Here is a 12,921-nt window from a genome sequence, read left to right on the forward strand (position 1 = left end):
TTCACAATCTGTGAAAAATAAGAATAGAGAGATGATTTATCACTCTCCTTTCACTCATCTTGCCAGAGTTCCATTTTACATTTTCCAGTCATTGCATGGCCCAATGCATACTTCCAAGCCACACTTAATCATTTCCCAACAAAAATGCTTGAAACTTCCTTGATTAACACTGGCCATTTCTGCTCACATGACTGTTCTGTATGCCTGGGCACCTGTACACACATTTTTATTAAATCGACCTTGAGAATATTTCTTGAAAGATATTTTTTCAATGTCATTTCTTCCCTGTCTTCCCATAATGCTTTGCCATACAGAGTTTGGTATCTGTTACTTATTGCTAGAAGCATCTAAATAAAATGAAATCAAGAAGCTCACCATCTACTGGGGAGCAAACCAGTAGTGCTTAGAACAGACATGAACAACCAACTAACCTGTGGTGGAATGCAAAAAGAATGAACATTCCAACTTTTAAAACAGTACTAGACATTAACTGTGACTTGGGGATCAGTAAAGGCTTAAAGATGGTTTTAGTTGAGGGACTTTAAAGGCAGAGAAGCGGAAGTTCTAGACTGAGAGAATGTTGTGATCCAAGGAAAAGGTTGGGAAAGAACATAAACTCTTCAGGGAATAGCAAGCAATCCAAAGAGGCTGGGGCCAGGTCCCAAAATGTGAGGTCTAGAGAGGTAGACTGAGGCCAGACAACAAGTGCTTTCTCAGAGTCCCTGAGGCCCATCTTGAGACTTCACCCCGTCCCTGGATTGTTGAGTAAGTGAAGAAATGGAGCCTATATGCATTTAAGATGTAGGTAAGGAAGAAGAACCATGGAAGGAGAGCAATAAGGAACATCTGGAAAAATAAAAAGAGGATCTGAGAGAGTAGTATCACCCTATTGAAGTGAGTTAAGAGCCTCAAAAGAATGTCTAAGAAAGGAATCAAGAAACCTTAAAAATGCATAAAAAAGGGGGTGTTGAGCATTGTAGAGGTACCAGAGCACCAGATAAGATGAGCATTTGGATCACTTGCTATTCAAAGGGTAGATCCTGTGGAGAGTGCAGGCTGAAATCAGCCTGAGGGTTACAGTGCGCCCATCAAAGAGGGAGAGGCAGAGAAAGAGAGATTGAGAGGAGAATGGGGAAGCAAGGGTCTGTTTTCCTTAATGGGGCACGTGTATATAGGGGTATTCACTTGGGTGTTTACTTGGGGACACTTGCTAGGGAAGGGAGCTGGCTCCTGAAGAAACAGAAAAGTCTTACAAGTCAGAAGCAGGAGGATAGCATAGCATATAGGATTTTTGGAATGGGGGAAAGCAAGTAGGCCTTATAAAAGAGAACAGACCAAGCTTTCTTACGAAGATGAAGGAAGGACAGACAAGTGAAGCTGGAAAAAAACAGTTTCAGGTGGCAGGTGTGCAATCTACGGTGTGTCACCAAAGCATTAGACGAGGCCATTTATTTCACGCGAGGTGAGTAGAGGTGAAGGTAAGTATAAGAAGTGTGCTGAGGGACCAGAACGGGGGAGAGGGGCCGAGGACGTTCACTAGGTCTGAAGGCAAGGACTGATGGGCAACCCTAAGGGATACGGCGGGTTCTGCTGTGAGCTGGAAACAAAGTCCTTGGCTGAAGTGTGCTGTGTACGTTACAGAATCATAAAGCTTGTTTGGGGGGCCTCTGTGCTTGTCTCATAAAGCCCTTTGAGAGAAATCACCTTCTATATAAGCACCCTCCCAAGTAATAAATACATGATTGTATAGAGATAGATAAAACACAAAAATGGTACTAACTACTTTGGTATACCCTAATACAATAATACATTAATTCTTGATTTTAAAAATAAAGAAACTTGGGCATATGCAGATTATAGTTTCATATCTCACTGGTCTAAAATTATCATGCGAACTAACCAACTTTCTTCCTGAAACAAATTCAAAACACTGAGGAGATTCTAAGGAACTAAAAAAAAACAAAACAAAAACAATGAAAAAGTTCCCATTGATCACCACAAAAGTAAAAAAAAAAAACCCCAAAAAACCCCCCAAAAAAAACAAAACAAAAAAAGCCAACAAAACATGATAATATCGTAACTTTTTTTGAAAGATTTTATTTTTAAGTAATCTCTACACCTAAAGTGGGGCTCAAACTCACAACCCCAAGATCAAGAGTCGCATGCTCCATTAACTGAGCCAGCCAGGCATCCCAACAATATCTTAAATTTTAAATAAGTGAAACAAATAGTAAGAGAAGGAACATCTGTACATATCTGGAAAACAACAATAAAGCAAGTGAAGAAACCTATTTGTTTACGTTGGATAAAGGATGCTAGGCAAGCTTAAAAAGGATTTTAACAAAAATTACAAATTTAGTGCAGGAAGGATTGACAATTAAAAAAAAATCAGCGGGCATTGAAACAACATAACTTTATCTTAGAAAACAGTATCATGACCCATCTTACTCTTAAAATCCATTTATATTGGCTAGCATGTGAGGAAAATTGCAAATTAAAAGGGATGGGAGACTGGCTAAAGGGTTGTAAACAACAGGAATTGGTAAATGACAGGGCATTTCGCCGTGGGCAAGGTGCTAGGCCTGCTTCTAAATGCTGGCAAGGATGAACAGGATCCCCTGTTAACACAGGTTGTGGATGGCTGACTTAATCGGTGGTGGTCAGTGGGGACATGCAAAGAGGCAGAACATAGATAGACAGTAAACAAAAACTCAGCTTACTAATGTTATGAAATTGAAAAAAAAAAGTCCTGAATGCAAGTAGGACACATGGAAAACACTGCTGAGACTGTCTGGAGGTTGACCAGAGAAGCCTGTGCTGAGGTGACCAGCAAACTGATGCCACTTTGTCATGGAGTGTGTCGCAAAGAGAAGGAAGACACCAAGTCTGTGGGACAGAGGGCCGTGCGAATGCTGGTCGCATCCGGGGCGCCTGTAACTGTGTGTCTGAAAATTAGAGAGTTCTTAGAAGGGCAATAATGATGATCAAGGCAATGGAAGAACTGATTTATGAGGACAGATTAAAGGAGCTAAATATGAATAGCCTGGTTAAGTGACAAGTAGAGGGGTACATAATAGGAGTCTCCAAGGAAAGAGAATAATTATTTAGCCGGGTACAAGGGGGTATAACTAGAAGTAATGAGATGAAATTAAGATTGGGAAAATTTAAGCTGAATTTCAAGAAAAACTCCCTGATGGTATAATTTATTAGCTCATGGAATAAATTCCCTATGGAAATGCTATAGTGAGGGAAACTTAATAGGACTGGACAAAATACCAATAAATAATATAGATAATAATCCGGTATTTGAAAGAAGGTGGTTACATGCTATGCTTTCCTTGCTTAGAATATCTTCCCATATTTTTCTTTAATAGTCTGTTTATATATAGTGATTGTTACCTAGATAAGTATTCAGGCAGTTAGCTAAATCACAAAGGAAATTTGTCCTTTAGGTGGGGTTAAGTTAAAATCACTTTACTCTTTATATACTCTGCAGCAGTAAGCTGAAATAATTTTTTACTACTTTGTTCTAGCAGAGCTGCTTGTGAAGCAAGCTGGACAAATGTATTAATATTTCTAAAAAACAAAACAAAACAAAACAAAACAATCCTCATCTACCATCCCACACAGAGTCTATTCTGATTCTCTGTGCCATGAAACTCATATTTTCATAGACATGTTTAATATAAACAATTTATTGCCATAATAGAAATCAAAAAACTTTATTCCAGCTTTTCTAAATGTAGCTCTATGGTCAATTACTTCACATCAATACCAAGATCAAATAGGCATAATACTAACAAGCAGTTTGCTTAATAATAGTCACCACACTAATTAACCCATCCAGAACATTCTTAATCAGACGCTATTTGTAATGTACAGTTAAGAGAAGCTTGGCAATAAATGGTTCCATGCTAAAAAAGAAAATAATACCTTAACTGATGGGGTGAAACTGGCTTTTCTATAGAACTGGACAGAATGTGCCGTCCTGGCATTAGCTCAAGAGAGTGAGTATGCAAATAGGCACATGTCTGAACACTTCCTTTCTCTTCCCGAGCTCCAACTCTGGTGGAGGTGTTAATGAGAAGAGAAAAGGTCCTGAGATAAGGAGTGAAAGAAAGAAAAGAGTCAGAAGAAAACCAGTGAGCTGCCTTGTAGAGCTTAAGCCAGATTTGCCTTTTAATAACCCCCCAATTTTTCTTAAAGCAATGCTACTGTCCACCTAACTCACAGAACCTCTTTCCCTCTGAGTCTCTCAGCTCTATCAGAACCTGTTTTTACTTTTAAAAATATTCTGATTACTGTAATCATTTGCAATCTGTTATTAGCCATGGGGCCCTCCCCCCTACTTTTTTCCCAACCAATCGCCAAGCTGAGAAACAGAAGTAGAGCCTCTCTTGCACTTCCTCTCCTCACAAAGGTCCTTCTTTCCTCACCACGTCTGTCCTCCATCATGGTTCCAGAGGCATGGCCACAAAATCCCAGTACTATGTCGGCTAATGTTCAAAGACACAGCTGGTGTATGTACTTTCTAGACCTAAATTTGCTTGCTTCTTGCCACCCCCACATCCAAACACCTACACCTAGAGCTGGACCTATAGAAATGGCCTTATTCAGATCAATCTGGAAAGACTAGATTTCAGAGTAGCTTTAAATGATGTTAAGATTGAATGCAAGTGCAGGAAATGCTCTAGGTACCTTAGCTTATTTCTGCTAAAGTTGAGAGGCTAGAGTATGTTTAGTTGACTAATAGAGGTAGTCAAAAGGAAGGCGATAAAATAAAGCGAGTCAAGTAAACTTAGGACATTAATATTGATTGATGTGTTGTTGAAGAGAACAGCATGGCTGAAATGTATGTTACATTGCTTACAAATTTTTTTTGAGAGATTTCAATAAAAAGTACTTAATATAGTGAGTTCAACCTATAGAATCTCATAAATACCCATAGATAAGAGTCCACGAGACAGAGATTATCAATGGTCTTGCTTCTCAAAACAGATTTGTAAGACAGAACATGAAAAATGATGCAAATTAGCAGATGATGAAAGAGAAAGCATAACCGGTCAAAGATGATTCCAGATTTGAGCCAAGGCAGAAGGAGGTGCATGTTAGCAACTGAAATAAGGAAAGTGGCCTGCGTGTGGGGCAGGCAAGAAGAGGGAGCTGATGAAGCTCAGCCCCTCTCCACATAGCTGGGGTTTGAGGGAGGGAGATGGCCACGGCATTGTATGGCTTAGGCTGAGGTTTTAACAAGGAGTGTTTTGTGCAACACTAGAGAAGGTTTTGTGAGAAAACATGTTGGGTAAATGCTGGATTAAACAGAGCGAAATATTTCTTCGCTAAAGAACTTCCCAAAGTACATGCTAGTGTATACTAGAAATATGTCCACTCATTCGTTCTTTTGTTAATTAAAAAAATATTTATTAAGCACCTATTATGTAATAGGAATATTACGTTTATTGTTTCTGAAACTTAACACTAATGAAACAAGGACTCCTCCACCCCCAAGGATGCACCTTAAGGATTAATATTCAACAAAGGATATTCGGGGAAACACTACTGGAGACCCTAGGAGATGCATAGCTAGAGTCTGAAAGGCAAGCTAGGGGGTGGCGTATTTTATATGGTAGACATGGCAGAAGGAGCGGGGAAATGCATTCACGCAAGAAAATGAAGAAACTCAAACCAAAGGCCATGCACGAAGGCCACATATCAGTAGACATAAGGAAGTCTGAAAGAAATGAGGAGAATCTGTGAAAAAAAGTGACAGGAGATACGGTTCCAGGCTAATATGGATGACAGCAGAAAAAAAATATCATTTGATTTTATCACAGCCATTTCTGTGGATTCTTGGATACAAACCATATTGAGAACTGAAGAGAAAGGAAATAGGAATCAAAGATAAATAACTTTTCCAAAACCAACTGGGAAGACATATACAGGCAGTGCAGTGATCTAAGTTCTTGGGTGATTTATAACAAAAACTGTTCACTGTTTCCAAAGAACGTGCTGGAAATTAATTACAAAATTAACATTTTTAGAATTTAGCCACATAAGCAAATATCAAAGATAATTAAAAAATCATGCTAGCCCACATGTGACCAATATATCACTTATATGGTAAGCAGATTTATATAAAACTATGAACTATAAAAGTAAAAATCTTGATCTAGCATTCTCATGTGTACACACACCCCCCCTGTATCTCTTGCCACACTATCTTCACTAAATAAAGGAATCACAAGCAAGGAAATCCATCATAATTAAAACTAGATGTTGGGAGACCACAACATTAAACAGAAAGACAGACTTAGGCTTGGTTGGTTGGTTGTAGGATGGCTGCTCTTCCTTCCTGGGGATGGCTAAGGGCTAATACTCATAAAATAGATGGCACATGTCTATGGAGGCTGTTTCAATAAGAAACTCCTGGCGGAACAAAATATGAACCAATTCAAATCACAGACGAGTCCATCATAATCCTCACACACATAGCACAAATGCTTTGGGGGAACAACCATCCAACACCACTGTGGCTGCTTAGGCCATGTTGTTCAGATGTTCAGATGTTCAGTGTTTGGTGCCTGAACCAAATTTCATCTCCCGTGGTATAAACTCGCAAAGCCGACACGCAGTATTGACAGCGAAGGGCACGGGGCAAGGGTACTCACTGCAACTACGAAGAATCTGTTTTGTGACAAGATAGAAAAACAGAATCTAGAGACACGAGCTGCAGTCAAAGTGAACAAGCAAACCCTACTTACTAGCCTGAGAAATGCACGCTGAGACTGAAAGCAAATTTGTGGTTATCAGACTGGCCTCCTTAGCTCCGCCTGGCCCCAGAGAGGACACCCTTAGGGACGACAGCACTTTCCCCTAAAGGCCACCCAAAAGACAAGCTACAGCTTCCTCCCCTACTTGAGGGCCACCATTTCCTGAAGGCTGTCCCTTCAATGGTTGGGACGTATGGCTATCCTAGGAAAAGATGGTCCTGTGCTCATGAGTCTATTCCTTTTTCTTTTCCTTTCCCACCACCACTTTTCTGAAAATCTAACACTTCCTACATACCTTACTTATACCATTTGTTTATATGACCTCTTCTGACAATATGGTTTATGTGGTTAGTATTATTTAACTTACATTTTTTTAACTTATTTTTTTAAAGACTTTATTTATTTGTCAGAGAGAGAAAGAGAGAGTGCACGAGCAGGGGGAGTGGCAGGCAGAGGAAGAGGGAGAAGCAGGCTCCCCACTGAGCAGGGAGCCTGATGCGGGGCTCGATCCCAGGACCCTGGGATCATGACCTGAGCCGAAGGCAGATGCTTAACTGACTGAGCCACCCAGGCGCCCCAGTATTATTTAACTTAAACAATTATGCCTCAAGTCTCCATTCTCTCTTGATTTCAGAGTTTTTTGGGTTATATACATTGCTAATTTAACTGCCTACTAGCACGGGCAGTTTGTCTTGTGCAATTTTATAACATCCCTTTAGAATAAATATACTCCTCTCACCGAAAATTTAAGGTCCTTACAAATGTATGAGACGAAAAGCTACCTTGCATGTTGACAGAACAAATGTTCATCAAATCCAGAGCCAGTCTTGCGAGCATATGCATGCTTACTTCTCAGGAGCTCCACTCCTCCCAAAATAAGAGTTCTCTCAGAACAATAAAACCCTCTAGTTTACACAAGGTTTACTATAGCAATGCAACACAGTTAGGCAGAGCTGTAGGCTAAACTGCAAACAGGGAATCTTTATTCTCCAACATCCGTTTCAAGTATTAACCATCCACTGGTGGTTAATTCCTTAAGATGTTTATACTACTTTCTGATTGCCCGGGCCCCCCTGCTGTCCCCCACACCTACCACGTGTCTCCTTGTAGCCTATATGTCGAAACTAAGCCCCACTTTGGGTCCCGCCCTGAACCATGCCCTGCTCTCCATTGTTGGTCTTACTGGAAACTAATCTTAAATTCCTGCAATGTCTCACCTTCCATGCTTAATGTGTTGTACCCTTCAAAAGGGGCAGTACCTTAACTCAAGGGAACTTATCATAAATGGGATCATTTCAAATACCACGGTGAGCCTGTGCAAAAGATGATTTTGGGAGGACAGGTGGAGAGAAATCTCTGTGAAGCACCTTAAGGAACTCCACTCAAGCAATGGACATGTTGAATAGAGGTTAATCCAGGCTGTATCAGTACACAGGCACTTCCTGTATTTGTGAATTTATTCAAATCACTTAATTTCTCTGAACCTCAGTTTCCTAATCTATAAAATGGGATAGTGTCTGTTACTGCAAATTTCTTGAGAGGATAAAAGAGAACTGTGCCCTGTGGAGGAGCTGAGTAAATCTAAGTAAACTTCCCATGCCTTTGCTCAGTCAGGTTGACACCCGGACTTAAGGAGTTAGCCCTAAGGCCATCTTGGATAACATCAAATTTCCTAGTTAGTCAGTGAATGAGAAACTGTAATCAATCCACAAATAGTCATTCAACATTGAAGCTCCTCCCATATCGTATCTGTAGTGACAAAGCCTTTAGCGCACATGTAGTAACATTTTATGCCAACTTATTTTGGTCTCTTAGCCCCTGAAGTTGTAAATTATCCACATCACTGTTAAACTAAATTGTTTACTGATTCTATTGCTAAAATGATCTAATTTTTCAATTCGATCTTAATAACTTGCTCATCATTTGTTTCATTAATAACTCAGAGGCAAAACTGTAAAATCTTCTATCCTTTCACCTTAGTTAACTTAATGATAGTATATAAAAATGAAAACTGTGGATCTGAAGTAATCTCTTTCAAGTAGGAGGAAGTAGCTGTTTCACACGTACCTAGACTCAGCAAGCTCCTTTGCTAGGATTTACCTTGTTGGCGAGTAAATGTTCTCACTACTCTGGGAATCCCAGGTCTTCTATAGCATCAGTAAAGCATCAAAGGAAACTCTAAAAATGATCTCTAATCACGTGTTCTAGTCCATGATTTTTTTTTTGAGAAGCCATTATTTGGAAGTTGAAAGCAGGATGGGAAAAGGTGTTGATAGTAAAGAAAGGATTGCTTTCTTCTTTCCAAATAAATATAAGAACTCCTCTATGGCAGTGTTTCTAATTGGAAACTCTCCCTTAGAGCATGACATCATTTTACTGGTGCTATGGACCGGATGGTGTTCCCTCAAAATTCATAGGTTGAAACCCTAACCCCTAATGTGACTATGTCTGGAGATAGGATCTTTAGGAGGTAACAAGGTTTAGACAAGGTCATAATGGGCCCTAATCCGATAGGACTGCTGCCTTCTAAGAAGCAGAAGAGATCTCTCTCTGTCTCTCTCCTTCCCCTCCTTCTTTCCACCACCACATGTGAGGACATGTAGCCACAAGGCAGCTATCTGCAAGCCAGGAAGAGAGCCCTACTCAAAACCAACCATACCGGCACCCTGTTCTCAGGTGTCCAACTACCAGAACTGTGAGAAAATACATATCTGTTGTTTAAACCACCCACTCCAAGGAACTTCTTTTTTTTTTTTTTGGCAGCCTGAGATGACCAATACAAATGGATACTGCTGTGGAAAAAGGAGAGAGGCTCAACACTGTAACGTGTGAAATTTCCTGAACAGAGTATCAGGAAACCAACGGAGTAGGAGGCACCATATTTATGGTGACGGGCAGTGACAAGAGAATACTGTCGAAGAAGAGAGAGCTGATGATCAAAACTGATAAAAGAATCTGGAGGATAAAGAGGAGGAAATGTCTGTGAATTTTATTGTGAAGCACAAAATGGTACTTGTTTATTAAGAATTAAGAAAAAAGAACAGAGGGGCGCCTGGGTGGCTCAGTTGGTTGAGTGTCTGCCTTCGGCTCAGGTCATGATCCCGATGTCCCTGGATCGAGCCCTGCATTGGGCTCCCTGCTCAGCGGGGAGCCTGCTTCTCCCTCTGCCCCTCACCCCATTCGTTCTCTCTCGCTCGCTCTCTCCCTCTCTCAAATAAAAATAAATAAAAATCTTTAAAAAAAAGAAAAAAGAATAGAGAATGGAGTTTTAGGAAAGACATTTTTCTTAAAGATTTGTTTGGTTGTGAATAGTCAATCTCTCCAAACCTGGGTTTTCTCATCTGACCAATGAGAATACCACCAGTCGTAGACTTCTCTAGAAGAATGAGGATCAAAACATTCTATTAAATGTACTGATTATCTTACAGTCCTTATTCACACGCAAAAGGGCACACTGGGTCGGCAAGGCTCTAGGCACACTGTCTGGTTTCGAATTCACGGCTCTACCCACTTATTAGCTGACCGGGGAAAGTGTTTTTTTTCTTTAAATATTGATCATTTCATCTGTAAAATGGGGTAATATTAGGGCTGCCTTGCAGAATAATGCTTTCCATGTTGCTTGGCACATAGTAAGAGGTCAGTAAATACTATTGTTTTTTATTATTGATAATAACGGTGAAGATTATCATCATTATGTTGTCATGATTACTAAAGAGATACTCTACTCCACTGCCATTTCATAGTGAAACCTATTTCCTGAACCAGACTCATGCTTTTTTTTTTTTTTTTTAAGATTTTACTTATTTTTTAACAGAGAGAGAGACAGCAAGAGAGGGAACACAAGGAGGGGGAGTGGGAAAGGGAGAAGCAGGCTTCCCGCTGAGCAGGGAGCCCGATGCGGGACTTGATCCCAGGACCCTGGGATCATGACCTGAGCCAAAGGCAGACACTTAACGACTGAGCCACCCAGGTGCCCCAAGACTCATGCTTTTTTTTTAAATATGTTTTTCTTGTCAACTCTTACCAGTTACACTTTAGCCATTCATTTAAGGCAGGCATTTTAATATGTTACCTTATTTTCATTTGCGTACTAATCAAAGATTCGTACTCATGCCTATAGGCACATTAATAACAAAAAGGCCTAATGTTATAAATCAAACAAATATATTCCTCCCTTTCTATTATTTGTTTCCTATGGTACTTTTCTCTTACCTTTCACTTTTCCTTGTTTTTTTTTTTATTCTTTTCATTTTTCTAACTGAGTGTTTCCATTTTTTCCCTTCTTAAAGCTGCATAGAACAAGAAAGTAAAACCAAGAAATTTAAAACATCAGTTTTTAGGTCTCTGAAGCATGAACACATGGGCATCAAAAAAATCCAGTCTTTTTTTTTTTTTTCTTTTTCATTTGCCCATCCACAACCCAAATAAATCAAAATTACCAGCAAATCCAACTTCTAGCACAACCTTCCTTTTTTTTCTTTTCCGCCACCACAGTAAATGCTAGGGCACTAAGTATTGATTCACTTCAAGTTCTAATTCTATTGCCGTCTAATTGTTAAGCCACAGAAACTGATTTTATCCTGAACTGATATTAGAAGATACAGGTTTGTTAATATTACATGTGAAATGAAGCCTTCAAGTGTACAAAGTGAGTGTACAGACACTCCCACTTACTTCAGGTTTTCTATACTTTCCAGTATTTCTAAGTTTGGAAACAGATGGGTAAACCACTGAGCTATTACTAGACTATAACCAAGGCTTGACAGCAAAGAAAGGCCTTAAATACTCAGTGAAAATACTGACTGAAAAAGGTTTAGAGAAAAAAACCATTCAATCACCATTAAACAAAAATTGGAGTGCTTAGTATATGCCGAGCAAATAGCCAAGTCGCACCCACGGACCACGTGATGTGGTAGGTGCTCGGATCAGGGAAGAATAGGTGTTAGAATGATGAGAACCCAGTCCTGGAGATGGGACTAGCACCGAGGAAGGCTGTCTGGAGAAGGTGATCTTTCAGCCGAGGCTGTGGTGGTGGCTGGAAGTTAGCCAGTTGTGGTAGTGAGAGATGGGCTGTGCTAAGAGTAATAGCATGTGCAAAGGGTCTGGGGAGAAAACATCGTTCAGGCATAAAAAGCAAAAAATATGGTCTGGGTGTCGATTGGGAGTGAATACGAGTGAAGGGGGGGGTGGACAAAAATGAGGTCCAAGGTATAACCAGGGGAAGGCTTTCCTGTCCTTAATAATCTAAGGGAAGCTGTTTGTGGCCATTTGAGAAGTTTACAGGCAGATTGGGGCTGAATAAACACTCTGCTGCAGTGTGAAGAATGGATTGGGGATAGCAGAGCAGAGCAAATACCAATTTTAAATCCCTCTTGCCTTTTGAATCTCCACTAAAATAATGGTATGGGAATTTTTTAAAAACAGGCATAGACGTTCCAGGACAAAGAGGAAAACTGAGAAAGATGACAATAGGAAAGAAATGTCAACTAAATTTCAGAAGATGGAAAGCAGACGGATGAGTGGTGTTTAAGCACAGGGGAGGAGGCAGAACAAGTCTATGCCTGCAGATGATTTTGCTTGTGCATGTGATGTTAGCCAAGCAGCAGCAGCTCATTTGTTCCAGACAAACTCCAAAGGCTCAGGTATCAGACATGCCAGGTACCTCTGGAGGTGCAGATGCAGAGCAGAATTGAAAACAGAACTGGTAGCAATTCTGTAGGAAGTGAGCACAAACCCCTCTGATAACTTCCCAGAGCCCAGTGCAGCCAGGCATCTACCTCCTGTCTCCCCTCTCCCCCCACCTCCCACTCCTCACCTCAACAGCAGAAAGGAGGCTTCCTCACCAGAAAGGCTGAACCCCACAGACCAGGTAAGGCTGAAGGCAGGGTGAGGAAAATTAAGTGAAAGAATGCCCACTTATTGGTGATGCTTCTCTAGCGCCCTTCCCAAACCATTTGGCTCTCGGACAGCAATAGATTCCCCATCCAGGCGACAAGAGGAGCCTTTCTCTGGAAACTCACTGGACTGACCTATTGCCGATGACATGTGGGGATGCCACAACAAAACAAGTGAATCCCTGTTTGTTCATTCTATGAAAAAGGACCCTTTCAGGGTCTCACTCTCAAATATGAATGGAGAGCCAGGGACCATC

At 40.5% G+C, this 12,921-nt stretch overlaps 1 protein-coding gene across 10 annotated transcripts in view; it reads right to left on the reverse strand.

The window, feature by feature from the left end:
* QTMAN (queuosine-tRNA mannosyltransferase) overlaps positions 1 to 12,921 on the reverse strand; it is a 386,232-nt gene that overhangs the window by 61,276 nt on the left and 312,035 nt on the right. For all 10 annotated transcript variants that reach the window (XM_078070752.1, XM_078070750.1, XM_078070751.1 and 7 more), the window contains one exon: positions 3,934 to 4,098. In XM_078070752.1, the coding sequence (XP_077926878.1) occupies positions 3,934 to 4,098 (165 nt within the window). The remainder of the gene's footprint in view (positions 1 to 3,933; positions 4,099 to 12,921) is intronic.

Source organism: Halichoerus grypus, chromosome 4 (assembly GCF_964656455.1).
Source record: "Halichoerus grypus chromosome 4, mHalGry1.hap1.1, whole genome shotgun sequence".
In the NCBI taxonomy this organism is placed as follows: domain Eukaryota; kingdom Metazoa; phylum Chordata; class Mammalia; order Carnivora; family Phocidae; genus Halichoerus; species Halichoerus grypus.